Source organism: Oryctolagus cuniculus, chromosome 12 (assembly GCF_964237555.1).
Source record: "Oryctolagus cuniculus chromosome 12, mOryCun1.1, whole genome shotgun sequence".
Classification (NCBI taxonomy): domain Eukaryota; kingdom Metazoa; phylum Chordata; class Mammalia; order Lagomorpha; family Leporidae; genus Oryctolagus; species Oryctolagus cuniculus.
In genome coordinates this window covers 99,745,917-99,769,313 of record NC_091443.1, presented here as the reverse complement: position 1 = coordinate 99,769,313, position 23,397 = coordinate 99,745,917, and the positions used below count along the sequence as shown (strand labels likewise).

The 23,397-nt window shown below is 54.4% G+C and overlaps 3 protein-coding genes across 19 annotated transcripts in view; 2 read left to right on the top strand and 1 right to left on the bottom strand.

Annotated features, from left to right (window-relative positions):
• WDR93 (WD repeat domain 93) overlaps positions 1-6,797 on the bottom strand; it is a 45,210-nt gene extending 38,413 nt beyond the window's left edge. For 4 of the 14 annotated variants that reach the window (XM_070054534.1, XM_070054530.1, XM_070054539.1 and 1 more), the window contains exons 1-3: positions 6,601-6,790; positions 3,290-3,634; positions 2,482-2,674 (exon numbers count right to left, since the gene is read on the bottom strand). In XM_070054534.1, the coding sequence (XP_069910635.1) occupies positions 2,482-2,674; positions 3,290-3,592 (496 nt within the window). In that variant the 5' untranslated portion in view covers positions 3,593-3,634; positions 6,601-6,790. Of the gene's footprint in view, positions 1-2,481; positions 2,675-3,289; positions 3,635-6,365 lie in introns of all 14 variants that reach the window. The other 10 variants (XR_011381047.1, XM_070054538.1, XR_011381045.1 and 7 more) reach the window with 7 other exon arrangements.
• PLIN1 (perilipin 1) overlaps positions 1-23,397 on the top strand; it is a 62,315-nt gene that overhangs the window by 30,392 nt on the left and 8,526 nt on the right. The window contains exons 1-3 of one of the 3 annotated variants that reach the window (XM_070054542.1): positions 17,238-18,068; positions 18,482-18,540; positions 22,578-22,782. In XM_070054542.1, coding sequence (XP_069910643.1) covers positions 18,496-18,540; positions 22,578-22,782 — 250 coding nt within the window. In that variant the 5' untranslated portion in view covers positions 17,238-18,068; positions 18,482-18,495. Of the gene's footprint in view, positions 1-17,237; positions 18,069-18,481; positions 18,541-22,577; positions 22,783-23,397 lie in introns of those variants that run through there. The other 2 variants (XM_070054541.1, XM_070054543.1) reach the window with 2 other exon arrangements.
• PEX11A (peroxisomal biogenesis factor 11 alpha) lies at positions 6,845-15,865 on the top strand. 2 transcript variants are annotated; one of them, XM_070054544.1, is made up of 3 exons: positions 6,849-7,020; positions 10,476-10,591; positions 13,822-15,865. In XM_070054544.1, the coding sequence occupies exons 1-3, from the start codon at positions 6,965-6,967 to the stop codon at positions 14,391-14,393; spliced, it is 744 nt and encodes a 247-aa protein (XP_069910645.1). In that variant the 5' UTR covers positions 6,849-6,964; the 3' UTR covers positions 14,394-15,865. The 2 variants fall into 2 exon arrangements, with proteins under 2 accessions (XP_069910646.1, XP_069910645.1); XM_070054545.1 differs by lacking the exon at positions 10,476-10,591 and having other exon boundaries at positions 6,845-7,020.

The window sequence follows — 23,397 nt, the reverse complement described above, 5'->3', positions numbered from 1 at the left end:
CTCTGCTGTGGCCCGGGAGTGCAGTGGAGGATGGGCCAAGTGCTCGGGCCCTGCACCTGCATGGGAGACCAGGAGAGGCACCTGGCTCCTGGCTTCGGATCAGCACAGTACGCCGACCACAGCAGCCATTGGAGGGTGAACCAACGGAAAAGGAAGACCTTTCTCTCTGTCTCTCTCTCACTATCCACTCTACCTGTCAAAAATTTTAAAAAAGAAAAGAAAAGAAAAGAAAAGAAAAGAAAAGAAAAGAAAAGAAAAGAAAAGAAAAGAAAAGAAAAGAAAAGAAAAGAAAACCTGATCATCATAAGTGCACCCATTCTCAGGACTCCCTTGGGCCCTCCACTGCCTGTGTTGCTTTGCTCTCCCTGCCTTCTTCCCCGTCACTTGAGACCTTTCTTTTCTCCCTCCTGGGTCCTCTCCACCTACCCCAGGCCTACCTGCCTCCCTGGTAGTCTCCTGGGGCACATCAGCCATAGCAGTCGGCACCACGACTCTTAGCTCCGTTTTCGCATGTCACCCACTCTGCTCCCTACTGTTAGCCAGTGTGTTCCCCCTGCCGGCTCTTAGGCTCTTTGAGGGAAAGGAGCGCATGTGCCTCACCACTCAACCCCAACAAGCTCCGCTCGCACTTGATCCTGCTGAGTGAATAATTCTGTCATTCTAATTCCCATTTGCCCCAGTAAGACTAACACCCACCATGACTAAGGAATTCTTTCTTTAGGTGTTTCTCCCAGATATCTGCAACCAGCTTCCACATCTACAGTATAGACTGTGCAAAGGCATCCGGCCCACTGTTTGTGAAAGTCAAACTCCATCCAATAAAAGTTCAGGGGGTATCTGCTCCAGGCCAGTGAACATCAGGGACACCGAGGCAGTCCGCCTTCTAATTCACTGTACGGAGGGTTGCAGACAGCACACTACAGGTATAACGCAGCACAACAGTACGTCTGGTCCTAAGGGCACACGGGCACGGCAGCTCAGATGCTGGCTGGGATGCCCGCATGTTGTATTGGAGAGCCTGGTGCCTGTCCCCATTCCAGCGGCCGGCCAGTGCAGAACCTGGGAGGGAGCAGATGATGGCTCCAGCAGCTGGGTCCTTGCTGCCCATGTGGGAGACCTGGATTGAGTTCCTGGTTTCTGACATGTGGGGAGTAACCCAGCAGATGGGAATCCCATCTCTCTGCCTCTCAAGTAAACAAACTTTTAAAATATATACATGTTCCAGGACTGGTGCTGTGATGCATTGGGTTAAAGCTCCAGCCTGCAGCATCAGCATCCCATATGCGCGCCAGTTCAAGTCCCGGCTGCTCCACTTCCGATCCAGTTCTCTGCTATGGCCTGGGATAGCAGTGGAACATGGCCTGCACCCACGTGGGAGATGTGGAGGAAGCTCCTGGCTCCTGGCTCCTGATCAGTGCAGCTCTGGTTGTTGCAATCATTTGGGGAGTGAACCAGTGGAATGGAAGACCTCTCTCTCTCTCTCTCTCTCACTCTCACTCTCACTCTTACTCTAGCTTTACCTCTCTGTAACTCTGTCTTTCAAATAAATAAAATACACACACACACACACACACACACACGATCCTACCTTTAGACCAATCCTTCAAGATGTCAACATTCCCACATAGATATGCACCAGGCACCTCAAGCCTGCATGTTCAAATGGAATTCTTCAACTCACAGAGCCCTGAGACCCATTTTCCTGTCCCTGTTAGCAAGGAACGGCCTCATCCTCGCCCGGCTGACCAAGGTGGGCAGGAAGGATCCTCCTTTCCCGCTGTCCCACAGCACTCCTCCCCACTCCATACGTGGGTCCCACCCCTCACCAAGTTGTTCAATTATATTTTCCTTTTCATTTTTAAAGCGTTTTAGCTTGAACTAAGTTTAGACTTACAAAAACACTGCAGAAAATAGTAATAAAGAATCTCCTAGTTAGATCCCTAATCTAGCTTCCCCTAACATTAACTTCTTACACAACCACTGGATAATTTTTCTTTTCACTTTAACAACCCCTGCCTTGGTTCAGACCTTCATAAGTTCTCTCCTTAACGAACGTAACGGTGCTTCCTGGTCCCGCTGCGTCTCTGCACTTTTTCACACCCCTGTCAGGGCATCTTCCTAACATGCCAGGCTGGCCAGGCCACCCTCCTGCAGAGTTCTCAAGGTGAGCAAGTGCTTCCGGCTCCACGTGGCCCACCGTCACAGGGTCAGCTCCCTGACTTCCTAAGTTAGCTAACCAGCACGCCTCCGATGCCTCGTCTGAGGGATGGACGTCTGTGCTCCCTCCCAGGGCTTTGGTGAGGATCCAATGGGCTTACAGCTGTGCAATGTCCCAACACGGCCTAGGACACCACACTTGTTCTGCAGCAGGCGCCAGAGAACTTCCCATGCCTGGACCCACCCACACCTGGAGAGAGATTCAAGTGAACACTCAACAGGCACGTGCGCGTGAGGTGTAACAAGAAGAAGAAGAACAAATACCCAGTTCATCCACCGGAGCAATGAGCATCTCGCTCCCCAGATCCGTGGCCCAGATGGAAGTGACATCAACCTTAAACTTCTCCCACACATATATTCGTTTAGCATTGTACAGATTATAGATGGAGAATCCTTTGGCTCCTCCAATAAACAGATAGTCTTGGGAAATAGCCATACAATTGGGTATTTTGTTGAGCTGGGAAAACAAAAACAAAGGAAAAAAGGAATTACCTTCAGCTGTCAGGGTCTTCAAGTAATGAAGCTAACTTTTCAAAGACGGTTGAGGGCTCTTCCTACAAACATGGTGCTCACCTAACACTCGGGCCCATAACCAGGAAAGTCAGAGCACTCCACTTTTAGGGGAAAGAGGGTGGAGCAAACCAACGAGAATAAATGCCGTTCACAGTAACAATCTTGTAAGTGAGGAAAGGTGCGGTTTCTGGAACAGTCCGTGTCTGCTATCCTGCGGGGGAAGGGCAGCGCGCTGGCTTCTTGTCACCTCCCTTAAGCGCGCCCGCAGGCCCTGTGCACTGTGGGAAGAATGGCAGCCAAGGCACTGGCAGACTCTCAACCATCGAGCCAGAGAGTGGATTAATAAACACCTTAAGGGAGAGTCTTCAACTACCAACAGCTGAGGCCTCCTGTATACTCTTGTTAACCAGAACACCCCATTCCTGGCCATTACCAAATCCCATTTGAATCCCGGCGTCTTTGAAAAAGGCACCTGTCCTGTTGAATGCAGGCTCCCGGTAGGAATCCTTCCCTGGATAGGGTATTTTATTAACACCCAGCAGAGACAGGGACTCCCTACCTGAATCTCTGCGACAGGAGGGTACACGGTGGGCTGCACCCGGTTGCGCTCGGCTTCCCTCAGCGCGTCCCTCTCCTCAATAGCTTCCCAAGTCTGCTCGAACAGAAGGTTCACCAGCTTGCTGATCATCCGAAAAGGCTGGGGCAGGGACTCCAGCTCCTGATCCGGGTCCTTGAGGACGTAATCTGCGTCATGGTCCTCAGGCCAGTCCTTCTCCGTGGGCACTGGCACCTCCAGGGGTCCCTTTGGTGTGGAAACAGGCGGCTTCCTTTTCAGAGTCCGACCTCCCTTGGGGGTTGCCATCACAGCTGGTGGCCCTGGGGACCTCAGTGAGACTCCGGAAAGCTGATGGCGGAAGCAAGCAGAGGAACTCAGACAAGAAAAAAGGGAGGCAACGGGTAGCCAGCCCGCTCCCTTCCCCAGCACATCAGCAGAGGGGGGTTCCAGAGACTGGCAGTCTCCTCGCCTATCACAAGACTGGGACTGTATTTTTAGGATTTGGTCTTTGCATTACTAAGGATATTAGAAAAGGCAGAACCTCTCAAGCCAACCACAACAACACGTGCTGTGATGGAGAAGAGAAATTGGCCATCTTCATGCTGTGTTTCTCGGTCTCCGAATTAGAGCAGCTGTCTACCTGTCCCTAATGAAACTCACCCTTCACCTCCCTCACCTATGCCTTCTCCAGGTTCTCTGTCTACAAACGGCTACACTCGGGCCAGCCGGGCAACAAGCCACACGTCTCGGTCATCCCGTCGGATGTGGTTCATGGACTTGCAATCCTGGCTGTCTGATGTGTTTCCTGCTCTCCTTCCCACTGTTGCCACCCAGGAGTTTTGTAGGTACAGTGTTCAGGGCCACCAGAAATGTTGGAGAGGAGAAATGGAAAAAAAATTTGGCTTTAAAAAAAAATCCCACAAATTATTATTCTGTAAATAATAGTTATAAAAACACTTAAAGTGATGGGCTTCCCTCTGTGTATGTGTGTATAAAGTTCAAGTTGACAAGAAGACAAATCTGTGCTTAAGAAATACAATAGTGTATATAAAAAGAATTTCAAATGTTATAGTAAAAAAAAAAAAAAAGGAACATGGGATACAGCTGAAGCTGCTGGATCGGGGGTGACGCAGGGGCCCGCACCACAAGAGGCCCACGGATGTCTTACCATGGTAAGTGGTGTGTATGTATGTAAGTGGTATGTATGTAAGTGGTATGTATGTATGTACACGGATGTCTTACCATGGTAAGTGGTATATATGTACATGGTATGTACATGGTAGTCCCACTACCATCCCCGTCCCTTTCCTGGTGGAGTCATCTGTCATGTGGCCACTGCACGAGTGTGACCAGAGATGACCATGGAGAAAGAAGTGCATGACGGGATGAGTGGGGACAGTAACCCGAGCTCACTCAGAGCCAGGAACAATGCCTCTCCCCACCAGCAAACTGGAAAACCCACCTCTTAATTTCCAGGCATTGGGTAGGACACTTGGAAGAATCTTGCCCCAGTGGTGAGATATAACAGTCCTACCATAAATGCTGCTCTGAGAACTCACCAAATTTTAGGAGCTATGACATCAGACTGTTTCTAAGTAACTTAATTGCTTCCTACTTTACTGCGGTGGTCTGGAGCCAAACCTACACTATCTGCACAGTACGCCTATAACTGCTAGAACCTGTAGACATTTATAGAAGAGAAAAGTCAGAAAAGATGCAGGGCCAACACCGCGGCTCACTAGGCTATCCTCTGCCTTGCGGCGCCGGCACACCGGCGTCCCAGTCAGGGCACCGGATTCTGTCCCGGTTGCCCCTCTTCCAGGCCAGCTCTCTGCTGTGGCCAGGGAGTGCAGTGGAGGATGGCCCAAGTGCTTGGGCCCTGCACCCCATGGGAGACCAGGAGAAACACCTGGCTCCTGCCATCGGATCAGTGCGGTGCGCCGGCCGCAGTGCGCCGGCCGCGGCAGCCATTGGAGGATGAACCAACGGTAAAGGAAGACCTTTCTCTCTGTCTCTCTCTCTCACTGTCCACTCTGCCTGTCAAAAAAAAAAAAAAAAAAAAAAGAAGTATATAAAATCTCAACTTTTAAGACAGTAAACAATACACTCGTTAATAGGCCATGGGTCACTATTCCATAACTAGTAGAAGGGTTACAATTTTAAAAGTACTGATAATACTAAGCCCTGGTGAAGACACATAGCAACGGGCCTCCCATACACTGCTTTTGCAAACAAGAAGCAGTACGGCTTCTCAGGAGAAGGATTCGACGATGTCCTATGAGGTTAAACATGTACTTATCACACGGCCCAGCAATCTCACTGCTAGGAGTATGAGAGCTTAGACTCACACAAAAGCCTGAACACAAATACTCACAGCAGCTGCCCCAAGTGGGACGGATAAACAAGCCGTGGCATAGTCAGATAATATAAGCCTACCCAGTAATAGAAAGGGAAAAAACTATCGCTATGCACAATATGGATGAATCTCAGAGACTGAATTGCTGAATGAAAGCAACCAGTTTGATAGGTGCTGTGTGACCCTATTACTCAGTACTCTTGATACCAGGCACCAGTATCCCATATGGGTGCTGGTTCTAGTCCCGGCTGCTCCACTTCTGGTCCAGCTCTCTGCTATGGCCTGGGAAAGCAGTGGAAGGTGGCCCAAGTCCTTGGGCCCCTGCACCCATGTGGGAGACCCAGAAGAGACTCCTGGCTCCTGGCTCTGGATCGGTTAAGCTCCGACCGTTGGGCTCATGTGGGGAATGAACCAGCGGATGGAAGACATTTCCCTCTGTCTCTCCCTGTCTCTGTAACTCAACCTCTCAAATAAATAAATCTTTTTAAAAAGATTTATTGTAAAGCCACAATAATGCAGACAATGTGGCACTGGTTTCAAAATGAACATCAATAAAACCAGAGTTGAGACTTAGATACATAAGTATACGGACAGCTTATTTTTGACAAATATGCCAAGATGATTTAGTGGGAAAAGGATAGGGATAGTTTGTTGTTTTTTTTTTTTTTTTAACAAATACTGCTGGGATCATCCATATGGGGAAAAATGAGCTCTGAGCCATACCTTGTACCACGTGCAAAAATTAACTCCAAAGTAGATTACAGACCTACATACGCTCGCGCTGACCTTACAGGGCTTTTCCTCGGGTAACATCAACTTTCAGGGTTCAACCTTTCGGCCTTCTTCATGGAAAACTCTGTCCTCAGCCCGTTCTCAAGCGAGGTCCGCACTCCCTGCACTCTAACCACTGGGGAACTGCTGGAAAGTTCTCGGGATGAAGGGACCACTCGGAACCCACCTGGGGTTCCGGGCGCCAGGCTCCGTGGGACACGCCGGAGGCTGAGCAGGCAGCCCCCTCGCAGCGTCCTCTGGAAGACCCCTCCCCAGGACACGCGCGGGAAACGCGGCAGCGCAGCCTCCGAAGCCCAAGTTCGGCCGCCCGGAGCCGGCGGCTTGGCGTCGTCCTAGTAACCACCACTTCCGGCCCCGCCCGGAAGCCGGCCCAGCCCCCCTCCGGCAGGCGCGGCCACGCCCACGTGGGCGGAGCGGCACGGCCACGCCCACCCGGCCCGCGTCGCGAGACCGACTTTCCCCCGGGACCGGGGCGCCCCGGAGGACCCGCTGGCGAGCGCGCTGCGACGCGCGGCCGTGGGCTGGGTGCCATGGACGCCTTCACCCGCTTCACCAACCAGACGCAGGGCCGGGACCGCCTCTTCAGGTGAGCCCGGTGCCTTTCTCGCCCCTAGCCCTTGCGCGGGTCCCGCGCTCCCGGGCACCCCGAGGAGAAGGAGGCGAAAGTCGGCGAGTCGAAGGGCCGCGGAGGGAGTTTGGCGCTCGCGCCCCGCCTCGGCCCGTGTTCCGTGGGGCCGGGCCGAGCGCCCTGGCCCGCTTCCTGGGCCGGGGACGCCGGGGGGCCGAACCTCGGGGCGCCCTCCGCCCCCCGGTCTGCGGAGGGCTATCCCTTCGAGCTGGCCGAGGCAGCACTCCACCCCGTGGTGGCAAGAAGTTGGGGAGACAGTTTGATTCCTGTCTCGACACTGCATGGTGGTCCGGTCTGTCTCGTGTCGACCCGCTTGTGGAACAACGCTGTAGACCGGGAACAGGCAGTGTCTGTCTTCCAAAGAACTCGCAGCCCCTCTCGGAGACACGCGGTGTCAGAGATGGTGGCTTTAATCCGGACACTGGTTCAAGATGTGTCTCTTAGAGATGTGGGTGATCTGCTTAGGGAAGAAAAACAGCTACTGTTGCGATTGTACCTTCCCCTCTGGTGTACAAATACAAAGAGACCAGTAAGAACAGCCCCCACCCCCACCCCGGGGGGAGGGGGGAGGCTTGGGGAGCCAGTTTGAAGCCAAGAATGTTCTCAGTGTCTTGCAATCATTTAATCCTCTTCACAGCCCTATGCGGTAGATACTCTAAAGTCCCCATTTCACAGGTAGGCAAACAGAAGCAGAAGGGGGTTGATAGGCACCAAGTGGCAGAGCCGCACTGTTCCAGTTCACACGGTCCACTCCAATGCCCACCTCTTAACCAAGCCGTGCCCCCTCTCCGATTCATTTGTTAAATTTTCAGAATGGCTGCATCCTGTACAGGCGTCATTGGCCCAGTGTACCCAGAAAGTACCTTGCAAGGCTTGTCCAAGAGGATCTTTAGAAATTTCGTAGAAAATGGAATTAAAAGACAGGTTTATTTTGGTGCAAACATATGTTGAGCTTCATGCCCATACAGGCTCTTCCAATAGTTTGTTGAGGAGCTGGTGCTGCGGTGTAGCCGGTTAAGCAGTGCCTGCAGTGCCAGCATCCCACATGGGCACCAGTTTAAGCCCCGACTGTTCCACTTCCGATCCAGCTCCCTGCACCTGGGAAAGCAGTGGAAGATGATCCAAGTACTTTGGCCCCTGCACCCATGTGGGAGACCTGGAAGAAGCTCCTGGATTTTGACCCAGCCCAGCCCTGGCCATTGTGGCCATTTGGGGAATAAACCAGTGTATGGAAAATCTCTCTCTCTGTGTAACTCTACCTTTAAATAAATAAAATCAATCTTTTTTTTTTTTTTTTTTTTTTTTTTTGACAGGCAGAGTGGACAGTGAGAGAGAGAGACAGAGAGAAAGGTCTTCCTTTTGCCGTTGGTTCACCCTCCAATGGCCGCCGCGGCTGGCGCGCTGCGGCCGGCGCACCGCGCTGATCCAATGGCAGGAGCCAGGAGCCAGGTGCTTTTCCTGGTCTCCCATGGGGTGCAGGGCCCAAGCACCTGGGCCATCCTCCACTGCACTCCCTGGCCACAGCAGAGAGCTGGCCTGGAAGAGGGGCAACCAGGACAGAATCCAGCGCCCCGACTGGGACTAGAACCCGGTGTGCCGGCGCCGCTAGGCGGAGGATTAGCCTAGTGAGCCGCGGCGCCGGCCAATAAAATCAATCTTTAAAAAAAAAAAAGTTTGTTGAAAATGTATATTATGAAAAACAACTATATGCATGGAAATCAAAATTTTCTGCACCAAAATAAAACATGTTTTATTTTAAAATTTATTTATTTGAGAGAGAGAGAGAGAGAGAGAACATGCACTCTCATCCACTGGTTCACTCCCTAAATACCCTCAACAGCTGGCTGAGGTGGGAGCTGGGAATTCAATCTAGGAACCCGGCCATCACTGTTGCCTCCCAGGATCTACATTAGCAGGAAGCTGGAGTTCAAGGCCAGAGCCCGTTAGGGAACCTAAGTGCTCCAGTATGGATTGTAGGCATCTTAACTGCCACCCTACAGCACCTGCCCTATAAACTTATATTTTAATCCCACGTTTCCAACAACGTTTTGAAGTACTCCCATACTTACTCAGCAAGATCTGAGATTTCTAGCTTTCCTATGCCAACTGTCTTTATTATATGTATAACCTCTGTGAACAAACTGGCATTTGTAAAATAATGCCTTGCTTTGGGACCCACTCCTGTTGTTAGATGAGCTCTGAGAAAGGGAGGGGCGGGGGCAGGTGTTTGGTGCAGTGGGTGAGTCACCCCTTGGGAGGTCTGTGTCCTGTGTCAGGGTGCCTGGTTCCTGGCTGCTCCGCTTCTGATCCAGCTCCCTGCTGCTGTGCACCCAGATGAAATTCAGGGCTCCTGGCTTTGGCCTTTTCCCACCCGGGATGTTGCAGCATTTGGAGAATGAACCAGCAGGTGGAAGCTCTCTGACTCATTGCGTTTCGAATAAAATGAGAGTAAATAATTTTTTAAAGAGAGAGGTGCAGTGCCGTGCCCAGCTTGAGCCATCAAGCTAGGAAGATTTCTTTTTTTAATTGTTTCTGATTCCTGTCTTCTCATTTTACTTCATGCCCAATATTAGGTTCACCACTTTGGAAAATGTGCCACATTTTTATTGAAAATAAAATTTACAGCATAGAGAGATTCAAATGCAGTTACAGGACAGCAGGAACCAGGTGCTTTATTAAATGCACTGCCGAAAGCATTGGGGTGTTTGTGCATTCTGGAATTTCTCATTTATTCCATTGATCAGTGACTCATCATTACAGACAGGGCAATCATCTTTTTTGAATGGATAGCATCATTAAACAGGACCCAAGGACTTGGGCCATCTCTTACTGCTTTCCCAGGCCACAGCAGAGAGCTGGATCGAAAGTGGAGCAGCCGGGTCTCGAACCGGCGCCCCATGGGATGCCAGCACCGCAGGTGGCGGCTTTACCTGCTACACTACAGCGCTGGCCCCCCAGCTGTGGATTTTTGCTTTGGTTCTGGCTTGAGTTTGTGTCCTGTCACATAAAGAGTAGGTTAACTACATGGCAGAGAAGTTCGTTTTAGAAATTTGAAAAGTACCCTGGAGAAAATGCGGACTATGGGTCTCTGCAGACTTAACACCAGGCAGACTTCGGCTCACTTTCTTACCTTGACCGCGGGCGTTTCTCAGTGCCAGCCTTTGGGGGGGCTGTTCATTGCATGATCGCAGAGTTCTCTTCCATAACCTGTCTGTCGCATTTCCATCACGTATTCTGCCCTCTGTCCCGCCTGTGGAATCCCTGTGGCAGAATTTTGCTCTCATAAGGGCTGCTATGTGAGCAATTGTCTTAGAAACGTTGCCTTTGGCAAGATACGTTTCTCTTCCCCTCCTTGCCGACTCCAGCTTTATTTGATTTGTCAATCATTCTCCTCGTGTTGTTTTCCATTGCAGAGCCACTCAGTACACATGCATGTTGCTTACATATTTGTTAGAGCCTAAGGCTGGCAAAGAGGAGGTGGTCACGAAGCTCAAGAAACTGGAGTCCAGTGTGAGCACTGGCCGTAAATGTAAGTACCCTGTCTTGCGGAGGGCAGCGGCTGTCGGCTTCGAACCCTCAGCCCCTACAGCTCACCGCTCTCCAGGCAGTCGGGCTTGGCGGTGCGGTCGGCCAGCACAGCCACCAGGCCCAAAATGCGGGTGTCCTGCAGCACACCGTTCTCGCACTGCCCTCTGTGTCCGTGTTTGGGGCGACGCCACGTCTCCCCGTGCCATTGTAACCAGGGGCACGGGAAGTGTTAGGTCACACTGCTCCCGGAATCACCCAATTCCTGAGCTGCTGCTCTCGTGAGCCCTGTTGTTCTGTGGAAGAACAGAGTAGCTAAATCCCAGACCACCTGCCTTTCCCCTTCTTCCCTTGGGCGGCGTTTTTCTTAGCCGTTTGTGGGGTTATCAGTTCCGAGGCGCAAAGCGAAGGCGGGGTCTCGCGCTCACTTCATTCACTCCAGCAGTAAACCAGCCTGGCAAGTCCCGTGCTGTCGTAGCAACTGCACGCCTGAGTCTGCTGTGACGAGAAGCAGGTGTCCCCGGGGCACGTCCATCCGTTGTTCCTATGCACCTGCTTCCTCTAGGCGCAGTCCTGGGCTGCAGAGAGGAAGTCACGCTGTGATGGTGATGAGAGGTTTAGGGCGGAACATGTTGGCTGGGCACGAGGAAGAGAGAGGTGTTTTGCAAGAGTGGAGCTTGAGGTGTGGTTGAAAAGAGGGAGGAGGGCAGGTGCCTCTAGTTCAGGCTAGGGAGGGTGGCGAGCACCCTGTTGTTGCTGAACCAGTGTCAGACCAGCTGGACTCACAGGGGAGGGAGCTTCAGGTTGTCAAGGAGAGAAATGGGAAGGGTGGTGTGAGCTTTTCTTGGGTGGCTTTGAAGGCCAAGGTTAGAAATTCTGTCATAGATTTTTTTTTTTTTTTTTGACAGGCAGAGTGGACAGAGAGAGAGACAGAGAGAAAGGTCTTCCTTTTGCCGTTGGTTCACCCTCCAATGGCCGCCACGGCCGGCGTGCTGCAGCCGGCGCACCGCACTGATCTGAAGCCAGGAGCCAGGTGCTTCCTCCTGGTCTCCCATGCGGGTGCAGGCCCCAAGCACTAGGGCCATCCTCCACTGCACTCCCGGGCCATAGCAGAGAGCTGGCCTGGAAGAGGGGCAACTGGGACAGAATCCGGCACCCCGACCGGGACTAGAACCTGGTGTTCTGGCGCCGCAAGGCGGAGGATTAGCCTATTGAGCCGCGGCGCCAGCCTGTCATAGATTTTTAAGATTTACTTTTTTTGTTTGTTTGAATGACAAAGTGACAAGGAGAGGGGGACAGAGAGCAAGAGAAAAAAAAAAATCTTTTCCACCTGCTGATTCACTCCTCAAATGGCTGCATCAGCTGGAGCTGGGGCAGACCAAAGCCGGGAGGAAGGAATTTCGTTAAGTTCTCCCACATGGGTAGCAGGGGCCCAAGGACTTGGGCCATCTTGGGAGCTGGATTGTAAGTGGAGCAGCCGAGACTTGAACTGGCACTCCATGCAAGCGGTGGCTTAACAGGCTGGCACCACAACACTGGCCCCTCAGACAGCTTTTACAGGTCACCCTGAGATCCAGAAGGGGCTTATCCAAGGTCCTTCAGTTAGTGGTATAGCCAGAGCTGGAACCCAGAAACCATATCCTCTTTTGTGTTATTTGCGGTAAAAGAATGAATACAAGGCACTCTTATGAGCTTATAAGTTTTCTGAAAGTCACTGCTTTTGAGCACTTACCGAGTCTAAGATGTAAGCCGACAATATCATTAATTGTCCTGTCTACTGAGTCCTGCCGTCTCTACTTTGTGTGTGACTTTTTTTTTTTATTCCTTTGAGAAGCAGAAAGACAGAAACAGCTCCCATCTGCAAGTTCACTCCCCCAAATGCGCACAGTAACTAGACCTTGGCCAGGCCAAAGCTGGGGGCCAGGAACTCCATCCAGGCCTCCCGCGTGGGCGGCAGGGACCCAACTGCTCGAGCCATCACTGCTGCCTCCTAGGTCTACACTAGCGGTAAACTGGAGTCCTGAATGGAGCCAGGAGGCAAACCCAGGTAGTCCAGTGTCGGGTGTGTGTCTTAACCACCAGGGCCAACACCTGTTCCTCTACTTTGTCAAGAGGTAGTAGTGTGGAGCCAAGAGGAAGCTGGACTAAATAAACGGCAAGACGATAGTGGTGTTATTTTAAAAGGTAATCTTTGGCCAGTGCCGCGGCTCACTAGGCTAATCCTCCACCTGTGGCACAGGCACACTGGGTTCTAGTCCCGGTCGGGGAGCCGGATTCTGTCCTGGTTGCTCCTCTTCCAGTCTAGCTCTCTGCTGTGGCCCGGGAGTGCAGTGGAGGATGGCCCAAGTCCTTAGGCCCTATACCCTCATGGGAGACCAGGGGAAGCACCTGGCTCCTGTCAGCGCGGTGCGCCGGCCACAGCGTGCCGTCCGCAGCGGCCACTGGGGGGTGAACCAACGGCAAAGCAAGACCTTTCTCTCTGTCTCTCTCTCTCACTGTCCACTCTGCCTGTCGAAATAAATAAGGCAATCTTTTGTCTGGAAAGTAAATGAAATGCAAGACGCCAGACCCCCAGGGACAGATGGCACCCAGGCTTCGTGTCACAGCACCTTTCTCCTGGAGAAGCATGGCCCGAGGGTGACCGACCTCGGCATGAGTGTGCTCCATCCCAACCCCGAGGGCCAGAGGGGCTGCAGAAGATTAATGTAAAAAGCCGCCGTCTTTATGCTTTCCAGGATCGTTGTCGGGGTCCCTGATGTACCAGGCTGTTCTTCTCCTTCGCTGAGCAAAGGCTGAGCCTGAAATGAACAGCAGTCGTTAAATAACCAGGGGGCACTCGGCGCGGCAGCGAAGTTGCCGCTTGGGATGCTCGCATCCCCCCTTGTGTGCTTGATCTGGGTCCCGGTGACTCTGCTTCCCGGCCAGGTTCCTGCCAGTGCTTCCCGGAAGGCAGCAGATGATTCAGGTCGTCGGGTCCCTGCCAGCCACGTGGGAGACCCAGACAGAGTTTCAGGTTCCTGGAATCAGCTTGGCCCCACGCTGGCTGTTACAGGCATTTGGGGGTGCACCAGTGTAAGGAAGATCTCCCTTTCTGCCTGTCTCTCTGCTTTTCAAGTAAACAAAAATTATAGGGGGAAAAACTGATCAGTGCCGACTCCTCACCCCGATCCAGGGCTTCTGCCTTCACACTGTGTACTGATGGATAACCGCTAATCATGTCGATTCTCCCTGCAGGGTTCAGGCTCGGCAACGTGGTACACGCTGTCCAGGCGACCGAGCAGAGCATCCGGGCCACCGACCCAGTGCCTCGCCTGTGCCTGACGTTAGCCAACCTGAACCGCGTGATTTACTTCGTCTGTGACACTGTCCTCTGGGTGAAGAGCGTAGGTCTCGCCTCCGGCATCAACAAAGACACGTGGCGACGACGGGCCGCCCGCCACTACTGCTGTTTCCTCCTGCTGAGCCTGGTCAGGGACGTGTATGAAATCTCCCTGCAGATGGGGCGGGTTGCACGCGACAGAGCCAAGAGGGAGAAAACGTCCTCCCGGGATCCCCCTGCCTACAGCGTGGCGGACGAGGAGACAGAGTGGCTGCAGTCCTTCCTCCTCCTCCTATTCCGGTCCCTGAAGCGCCACCCGCCCCTGCTCCTCGACACAGTGAAGAACTTCTGTGACATCCTGATCCCCCTGGACCAGCTGGGGATCTATAAGTCCAACGCAGGTGTCATCGGGCTCGGGGGGCTCGTGTCCTCGGTGGCCGGCATCATCACTGTGGCGTATCCTCAGATGAAGCTCAGGACCCGCTAGGGTGTCCTCAGGAGAGGACGAGACGCTGCCCTCACAGGTGAGCCTTAGTGGAATGGACGTCTGCTGCAGTCCCAGACCAGGCCGAGCCACGCGTAGCTTCCCGGTCCCCTGAGCGTCGAGCAGCCCGTGATGCGGGCAGAGTGGGGCCAAGGCTGCAGAAGGGGAGTGTGAAGATTTAAACTCGCATGTGATTGTCGGAGAGCTGGAGTCACCTCTGGATTCCTAACACCTTCCGTCATCTAACACTCAGTGAGCGTCTCTTACGTGCACAGTGGGAGCGTAGTGTCTGCCCCCTGACTCACGATCAGGAGGAAAACCAAGTGCAAACGGCCCAGTCACAGGGTGACGGAGCACTCGGCCGTGGGCACTCTGGGGTGCGTCACCCATTGGTTTTGCAGCACTCTGGGATCTGGCCCACTGTACCCCATCGCCACCCGTGGATGTCAGCCACGCATGGCGGGAGCTGGGCTTGGAGCCGCTTAACTGTTGGCCCTCAGAGCTCTGCACTCGCGTCCCTGCTGTGTCCAAAGTAGAAGCAGAAAAGTACCAGGCACCTTCATGTTAGAAATCGTCTGGGGGCAGAGGGCATTAGGCAGTGCCATGACTCGGCAAAAATCAGAAACAGACAGAAGGGACTTGAGGTGACAACAGGTGGAAGGTCGCAGTGGGTGCCTGTCCTGTGGCCCGTGACAGATAAGGAAACCGACTCAGAAAAACAAGCAAAACTCCTCCTTCCAGTTTCCAACCCCTTGGTCCGTGGTCTCTTGCCGCCTTCCTGGCAGAGTGAACGCGTGAGGCCCTCCAGAATTCTGTGTTGTCTCTCCACTTGCCCAGATTCGATGCTTTCATTGGTCCATGCTTCCTGTTCTATTCTACAAAAAATGAAAACCTTCTAGACTTGTGAGCCAGATTGTTTTTGTTCAAAGCCATATAACACTTTGGGCAATTCTGCATTAATTTTCACCAAAATGTATGCTGGGAAAAGTGTCATCATTTGCTTTGATAATCAGATTTCTCACTGTGGGGTGGCTGGGGGAGGTGGGAGAGGGCAGGCAGGGGCCAAGCAAGAAGACGTTTACCTGCGCCCTGGGTGTCCGGTTTTGTGGTGATGAATCCTTCAGTTTGAGGGAAGTGAGGTGGGCAGGCAGGACGCCAGCGGGTCGGGGCCAGTGTCGGTCCTACCGGGAAGGCCTTGTCATTCCTCTGGATGGGAATGGGAAAAGAAGTGTGCACTGAAGGGGTTAAATTCCCATAGATGTGATTAAGATTCTTGAAAAACAGACTCAGGTCCTTGGCTCTCTTCTAAGCGATCAATCAGGTCCGGGATTTGGAAAAGAACGTTTTGGGGACTTTGAGAGAGATACAAGGTGCTGGACCCGGGCAGATAAAAAGTTTAAATGACTGTTTTTGCCTTGTCCAGATCCTCTACTGTAACAGGTTCATCATGTCCAATAAATTTCAAGACAAACTGACTGGTGTCTGCGAAGGCCCCACCCCCACCCTGACCCCCACCCCGACCACCCCGCTGGTAGAGGGAGCTCTGGGCAGAGGAGGAACGCGGGGAAAGATCCGGCTGCAGAGCTGCTGGGGCGAGAGGCACCTCCAAGGAGACCTCAGCCACACCGCTGCCCCCGGGAGGGGGCCACGGCAGCCCTGGCTGGCTGGCTGCGCTGCCTGGAGGTGCCACGGCGCCTGTCTCCTCGTGCAGGTCAGGGTGGTGACGGGCAGCCTGGGAAGCGCTCTGTCTTCTGTAGGCACCGGAGACTTCCATGGGTGCCCTGAGCCGCCTCCCTGTGTGCTTTTCCCTCCGCTGAGCCTCCATGCACACCAAAGCCCATAGGAACTCCTGGTGGATTTAGAATCCTAGTGGATCTGGAGCCTCAGAATCCATCTTCCCAGCCAACATCCAAGTGCTGTGCTTGCTTTTGGGAATCCGCCTGTGAACAAGATGACCCAGACCCTGCTTTTGTGGTGGGGGGCTGGGGAGAAAGGAAGGGAGAGAGCACCGTGTCCCGCAAGCCGCTGCTGGCGAGCTGCCCTGCCCTCTTCCCCAGAGACTCTCCGGGCCCTTTCACTGCCTCTCACCTCTCACCCACATTCTAGAATCCCAGCCCGAGCGGCCAAAGGACCAGCTTTGTCAGCAGAGCCCTGTACGATACTACCTCTGGCCCGGAGCCACTGCTCCAGGGACTGGAAGCTGCCCTTTGGCCCGGGTTGCTGTGCAAACACAGCCTCAAGTGTCATCTGGCCTGACCCTTGTGGAGAGGGGGGAGGCACTTGTTAAATGCTTCCCTGCATCTCCGTGGCTGTCCTGTATGTGAGGAGCCCAGGCGGGTGGCTACGTAGGCACAGTGGCACAGTCGCTGCTGCTTGTGGGGGTTCCCGGCCCTGCCTGCCCTGTCGCATCACACACACAGGACTGAACACTGAGGATCTATCGTACGCATTGTTTCTTTGCAACCCTGCCTCTCTCTCCTGTCGCCCACGGCTCACGGCTTTGCAGAGCCCATCGCGTGTGCAAGTCCACCAGCCACGAGGACTGTTAAGTGCTGCCCTCCCAGGATCCTTTCGCGGGAAACAGTGGCTTACGCCACAGTGCCCTGTCGGTTTTGAAGCCAGGGACTAGAACCTGGGCTTGTGCCTGAGTCTTTGCCAAGGACGGTGCTGCTGATGGGAACAGACTCCTGGTCCACCCTGTCACTGGCCCTCTGTGGCTTTAACTCATGCTGTTTAGGATTCACTCTCAATAGTAACTGAGGATGGGGAAATGGATAAAAATCGCCCCTCCCCCTGGGAGGCTCTGTTGGGAAGGACTCAAAGACGATGGAACTCTCTGGAACTTTAGAGCCTCTGATTTTATTTTATTTATATATTTATTTGAAAGGGGGAGACAGAGGGAGACACACAGGGGGAGGGCAAGGGTGATCTTCCATCCTCCAGCTTACTCCCCGCATGGCCACAACAGCTGGGGCTGGTCCAGGCTGAAGCCAGGAGCTCCATCTGGTCTTCCACGTGGGTGGCAGGGACCCAAGGACTTGGGCCATCTTCTGCTTTCTCAGGAGCATTAGTAGGGAGCTGGATCAGAACTGGAAGAGCAGGTCTCAAACTCACTCCAGTATGAGATGCCAGCATCGCAGGCGGCGGCTTAGCTTGCTGTGCCACAATGCCGTTAGCAACACATTAGCAATGGGTAGCCCAGTCTTTTCCAGAAAGCAGGGTGGGCTTTTGGTTTTTTTCCCTTTTGCAAATGGAGGGCCAGAAATATTTCAGAATGGATGCCTGCAAGGGCTTGCAATCAGCAGGCCTCTGCATGGGCATCGCCTTCGGCTCTGTGCTCTCCCTCCCTGTTGGCTAAATGTCCTTACAGAAGTTGGGATATAAACCCAGGGGACCCTGGGTCAGACCCGTGGCCACGGCCGGCCCAGCTTCCTCTGCCCCTCTGCCCCTCCGCCCTCCCCTAGCTGGGAGGCCCGACTCACATTGCCCAAGACTCCCTGGAGTGGCTGGAACTGTGTGTGCTCCGGGGGCACTGCAGCCTGGGCTCCTGCAGAGGCAACGGGCGCTGCAGTGAGTCGGGGCTCCTGGGTGGATGGCATGAAAGGGAAGAGGTGGGGGCCGGGGGTCAAGGCCTTCTGGGGATGAAGAGGCTGTGAGGAAAGTGAGGGAGAGCGCCAGGTGAATGCAAGCGGGTGGGGGACCTGCAACCCCAGCCTTTCCCTGAGCAGCTGGAGCAGCTGGCCTTGAGAGTGGCTGCACACGTTCTTTTAGCCTCTTTGGGGCCCCCATTTAAGAGCCTCGAGACTCCTCACAAACCTTTTCTCTCCCATGGTTGCCCGAGTTTCTCACTTCTTTCCCCGGCCCCTCCTAAGAAAACGTCTGTCTGAGCCAACAGCCCGTGGAGCACTGCTCTGGGACCCTGAGGGGTGACCTTGGACGTGATGTTCACCCTTCAAACTTCTGTGCTGGGCAGCCGAGCTCTCAGGAAGCCTGGGCCCAGCTGGTGGCCGTGAGACAGTGGCAGGGGGAGCTGCCCCTGTGGAGCTGAGGCCCAAGGGTTTCTGGTGGACCTGGGACTCTCTGTGTTGCAGCGTGACGAGCGAGCATGGCAGTGAACAAGGGCCCGACCTTGCTGGATGGAGACCTCCCGGTAAGTGATCTGGGATCGCAGGACGTGGGGATGGACAGTGGAGGGAGAGGGAGGGGCAGGGCCAGGGCAGGGAGGTCCTGGGACCTCAGGAAGATGTGTCTTAGGTTGTGGTCCTAGCCCACTGCCCGCTATGTTTGAGCCCACTGCTATCCGCGGGGAGATCTGGGTGGGAAAGATGCCCAAAGAACCTAGAGAAAGGCTGGGCGTATTGGCTGGGGGTGGGGGGAGGGCTGGAGGGGACGGGTGCTGCTGTGTCCTGCACCCTGCTGCACCCCCCGGCTTGACCACCCAGGTGCACTTCAAAAGGTCTGTGGGAGGCACAATGAAAGGAAAGTTTATCGTGGTGCAAAAAACTTCTGAAATCCATGCATTTGTCTTCATGGAGAACTCATGTTATGGAAAAACTATCCAACTTATCTTTGAATTCCATTTTCTATCGATCTTTTTGAAGTCCCCTCATCTGCTCAGTGCAGAGCCACTAGATTCTGCCACTCCCAATGTCATCCATGTGGCGAGATGGCACTGCCTGGAGTTGAGCAGTGCGCAGCCTGTGCCACTGTGTGTGGGCATGGGCTGGACATTCAGTGTGTCCCGCAGTACAGCTCCGATCTGGTTTTTGCTATGACCAGAAGGGTCCTGATACTTTTTTTAAAAATATTTATTTTATTTATTTGGAAGACAGAGTTACAGATAGAGGTAGAGCCAGACAGAGAGAGCTGTCTTCCACCTGCTGGTTCACTCCCCACATGGCTGCAACAATCAGAGCTGAGCTGACCTGAAGCCAGGAGCCAGGAGCTTCTTCTGGGTCTCCCACAAGGGTGCAGGGGCCCGAGGACTTGGGCCATCTTGTACTGCTTTCCCAGGCCATAGCAGAGATTGGATTGGAAGTGGAGCAGCCAGGACTCGAACCGGCGCCCATATGATATGCTGGCACTGCAGGCTGGGGCTTTAACCCACTGCACCACAGTGTCAGCCCCAGGTCCTAATAGTGCCTGATGCTTCCTGGCAGGGCCTTCCTGCTTTGGGCACTGTTCAGACAGTGCAACCTAAGAACCATGAACCTGTACAACACCCATCTGGTCCCAAGTTTGGCCGCTTATTCCCGCCCCAGGATCCCTTTCCACCTTTGAAAACAACCCCTGAAGGCGCTATCCAAAATGCTAAAGAAAATATGTGCTTGTTTAAAGTCACGGTGTCTTGCCAGTTCCCATTTCCAAGTTACCTGCAAGATGAAAAGCTGAAACACCGTGGCCTGCTCTGTCGAATGGACACACAGGTGTCCCTGGGGGCTCTTCCAGCTCGGTCGCCTGCAGACAGCACAGGCCAGGGCCTCTCCTGCAGAGCAGAATTGTGCCCGGGTCGGGTTCAAAGCCGCAGAGGCAGCTGAGCAGCTTAGCCTGACCTCAGCGGAGAATTCTTGATGCTCGCCATAGACACAAGAATTTTTTTTTTTTTGACAGGCAGAGTGGACAGTGAGAGAGAGAGACAGAGAGAAAGGTCTTCCTTTGCTGTTGGTTCACCCTCTAATGGCCGCTGTGGCCGGTGCGCTGCGGCTGGCGCACCGTGCTGATCCCAAGGCAGGAGCCAGGTGCTTCTCTTGGTCTCCCATGGGGTGCAGGGCCCAAGCACTTGGGCCATCCTCCACTGCACTCCCGGGCCACAGCAGAGAGCTGGCCTGGAAGAGGGGCAACCGGGACAGAATCCGGTGCCCTGACTGGGACTAGAACCCGGTGTGCCGGCTCCGCAAGGTGGAGGATTATCCTATTGAGCCATGGCGCCAAGAATTTTTTTTAAAAGATTTATTTATTTGAAAGGCAGAGCGAGAGAGAGAGAGAGAGAGATTGACTGATTCTATCTGCTGGTTCACTACCCAAATAGTCCAATGGCCAGGGCTGGGCCAGGCGGGAGCCAGGAGCCAGGAACTCCATCCAGGTCTCCCATGCGGGTAGCAGGGGCCTAAGCACTTGGGCCATCTTCCGCTGCTTTCCTAGACACATTAGCAGGGAGCTGGATGGGAAGTGGAGCAGCTGGGGCTTGAGCTGAGCTCATATAGGATTTAGTGTCGCAAGTGGCAGCTTAACCCCCTGCATCACAACGCTGGCCACCCCCCACCCCCCCACCCCCCGACATACACACACACAGAATTTAATGTAATGCCGTTTTAGACCTAAGTTGGAATCCTGGCCCGGCCATATACTAGCTGTGCAATCTGTGGAAGTCACTTCATTTCTCTGAGTCTCAGTCTCTCATCAGCAAAGTGGCGCCAGAGGGTCACTGTAGGCACTCAGTGAGCTCAAGTCACCGAGGCACCCGGGCCAGTGCCTGGAGCTCACTGTCCCCTAGGCAGTCAATGTCGGTTCCCTCTGTGCGGCTAAAGGTGAGCTAAAGTTGAATCATGTGACTGCTGCTGAAGTGTGCTAATAGCACAGCGCCCCAATAACAAGAGCACTGCGCCCCAATAACAAGGGCACAGCACCCCAATAACAAGAGCACTGTGCCCCGATAATGAAGACTTGTGGGTCCGCCACAGCTAGCACGTTCCGCTCCCACCTGCAGGCTGCCTTTGAGTCTGTGTGCTAGATTTGAAAGAAAGACAGCTCCAGACTAGTCCGCCCAGCAGAGACGGCCACCAGACCGCGGGGTGAACTGCCCACAAAACCAGGTTGGGGCCGGTGCCGTGGCTCAATAGGCTAATCCTCCGCCTGCGGCGCCAGCACCCTGGGTTCTAGTCCCAGTCGGGGAGCCGGATTCTGTCCCGGTTGCCCCTCTTCCAGTCCAGCTCTCTGCTGTGGCCCGGGAGTGCAGTGGAGGATGGCCCAAGTGCTTGGGCCCTGCACCCGCATGGGAGACCAGGAGAGGCACCTGGCTCCTGGCTTTGGATCAGCGCAGCGCGCCGGCCACAGCAGCCATTGGAGGGTGAACCAACGGTAAAGGAAGACCTTTCTCTCTGTCTCTCTCTCTGTCCACTCTGCCTGTCAAAAACAAAAACAAAAACAAAAACAAAACAAAAAAAAAACAAACACAGGTTGGGACCTGGAGCTCCTTAGCGTGGAGAAGGGACCTCTTATGGGTGACACTTTTAGCTTCAACTACAGGAAGAGCCAACCATGAGGGATGAAATAGGCTTGCCCAGTGCTGCTCCAGGGGCAGAAGGTGGGCTGAGGGCTGGAGGTGGATTTCGGGCCCTCAGAGCTGGCCGACAAGGGGCGCTGGCCGACAAGGGGCGCAGGCCTCTCTCTCTGAGGACAAGTGCGCCCCTCCTCTCCAAGAGAGGGGAGCCTTCCAGGGGAGTGGGGCGGGGCTTCCTACTGCACGCCCCCTGGAGGCCCAAGATCTGAGCTTTCCCATTCTGCTCTGTGCAGCCCCGCTTGTTTAATTTGGCCCTGCTTTATTGAGCTGACATTATGGGCCAGGCCATCTGGGGGTATAGCAGCGACAGGCACTGGGAGAGAGGGCCAAGCATACACAAAATCACAGCACGGCAGGTCCAAGGATGGCCACCCAGGGGCAGCTGTGTAGGATGAGGACTGGGAGGTTCACGGGGCAGTGACGGCCAAGCTGGGTCCCGCGGGAAAGGGCACGGCTGGGCAGAGGGGGACCTGGATGGAGGGTGAGCCTCCCAGATGCCGGGGCCGGGGCACACAGGCAGGGGGCAGTGTTCCAGACAACCGGACAAGTGTTCAGGCGAGGCCACCGGTGCAAGGTGAACCAAAACGCCAGACACATATGGCAGCAACACTTGCTCTCTCCTGCCAAGTTCAGGAGGGGTGGCCAGGGAGGAGGACAGGGGCTGCCTCTGTCTCTGCAGCACTCCAAAGCCTGGCTCGTGACCTTGAGGCGCTGCAGGTGCATCTTACCTTCCCTGTGGCTCCCCGTGTCCCCGTGACTGTTGGCATCCGGAGACCTCTTTGGCCTTGGTTCCTCCCAGGTCACTTAGGCTCAGTGACTCACTATGGGCTCCCCAGCCTGGGCTCACCTTCCCAGAAGGCTGGAGAGAGAGGTGCGACAACAACGCGAATGGGTTCCTTCCCTGGCAGGAGCAAGAGAACGCGCTACAGCGGGTGCTGCAGCTGCCGGTGGTGAGCGGCACGTGCCAGTGCTTCCAGAAGACCTACGCCAGCACCAAGGAAGCCCATCCCCTGGTGGCGTCCGTGTGCAATGCCTACGAGAAGGGCGTGCAGAGCGCCAGCAGCCTGGCTGCCTGGAGTATGGAGCCAGTGGTCCGCAGGCTGTCCACCCAGTGTGAGTCCTCACTGACACTCGCGGCTGTCTGTCCCCCGTCTGGCTGTCCCATCACCTGATAACTTGTCTGTCTACCCGACCGCCTACCCAGGCCTACATCCCATTCCACGGTCTTCTCACGTAGAGACACAAAGATGTAAATATAGCTCCCTGTCCTTGTGTAGATAGATGCCCCATCATTACCCAGCTGGCTGTCACCTGGGATGACAATGACGGGGCAAAGAACTGGCAGGGGGAGGGGTGGGCGGGGCTAAGTGGCGATGGTGAGACGGGGGCCCGTGGCAGGTCAGACACCTGCTCTCACTACGAATCCAGTGGCTCCAACAGCAGGACTGGTGGGCACCAGTGCTGGGAAGGGGGGGCATTGGCTGAGCCCCACAGCTGGTGATACCAGCTCCTGGCACGTGGGGGCAGCAGAGGGCCATCAGCCAGGGACCAGGACGGGAAGACGGCTGTCCATCAAGCCCTAGCGGCCCTGTCCCTTCAAATTGCTCAGCCCAACTTGAAGTGAATTCTCCAAGCCGTGGCTCTCGATGGGGCTGAGGGAACTCCCAGCAGCGCTGAGAAGTCTGGCTCCCTCCTCGCTGCTGGCTGGAGAATGAGGGGGATCTGAGG

Excerpts from the sequence above, each read along its gene's own strand:
- PEX11A (XM_070054544.1), top strand. The coding sequence starts at position 6,965 with ATGGACGCCTTCACCCGCTTCACCAACCAGACGCAGGGCCGGGACCGC. Across the intron at positions 7,021-10,475 it reads GGCCGGGACCGCCTCTTCAG|AGCCACTCAGTACACATGCA; the intron begins GTGAGCCCGGTG and ends TTTCCATTGCAG. Across the intron at positions 10,592-13,821 it reads TGTGAGCACTGGCCGTAAAT|GGTTCAGGCTCGGCAACGTG; the intron begins GTAAGTACCCTG and ends TTCTCCCTGCAG.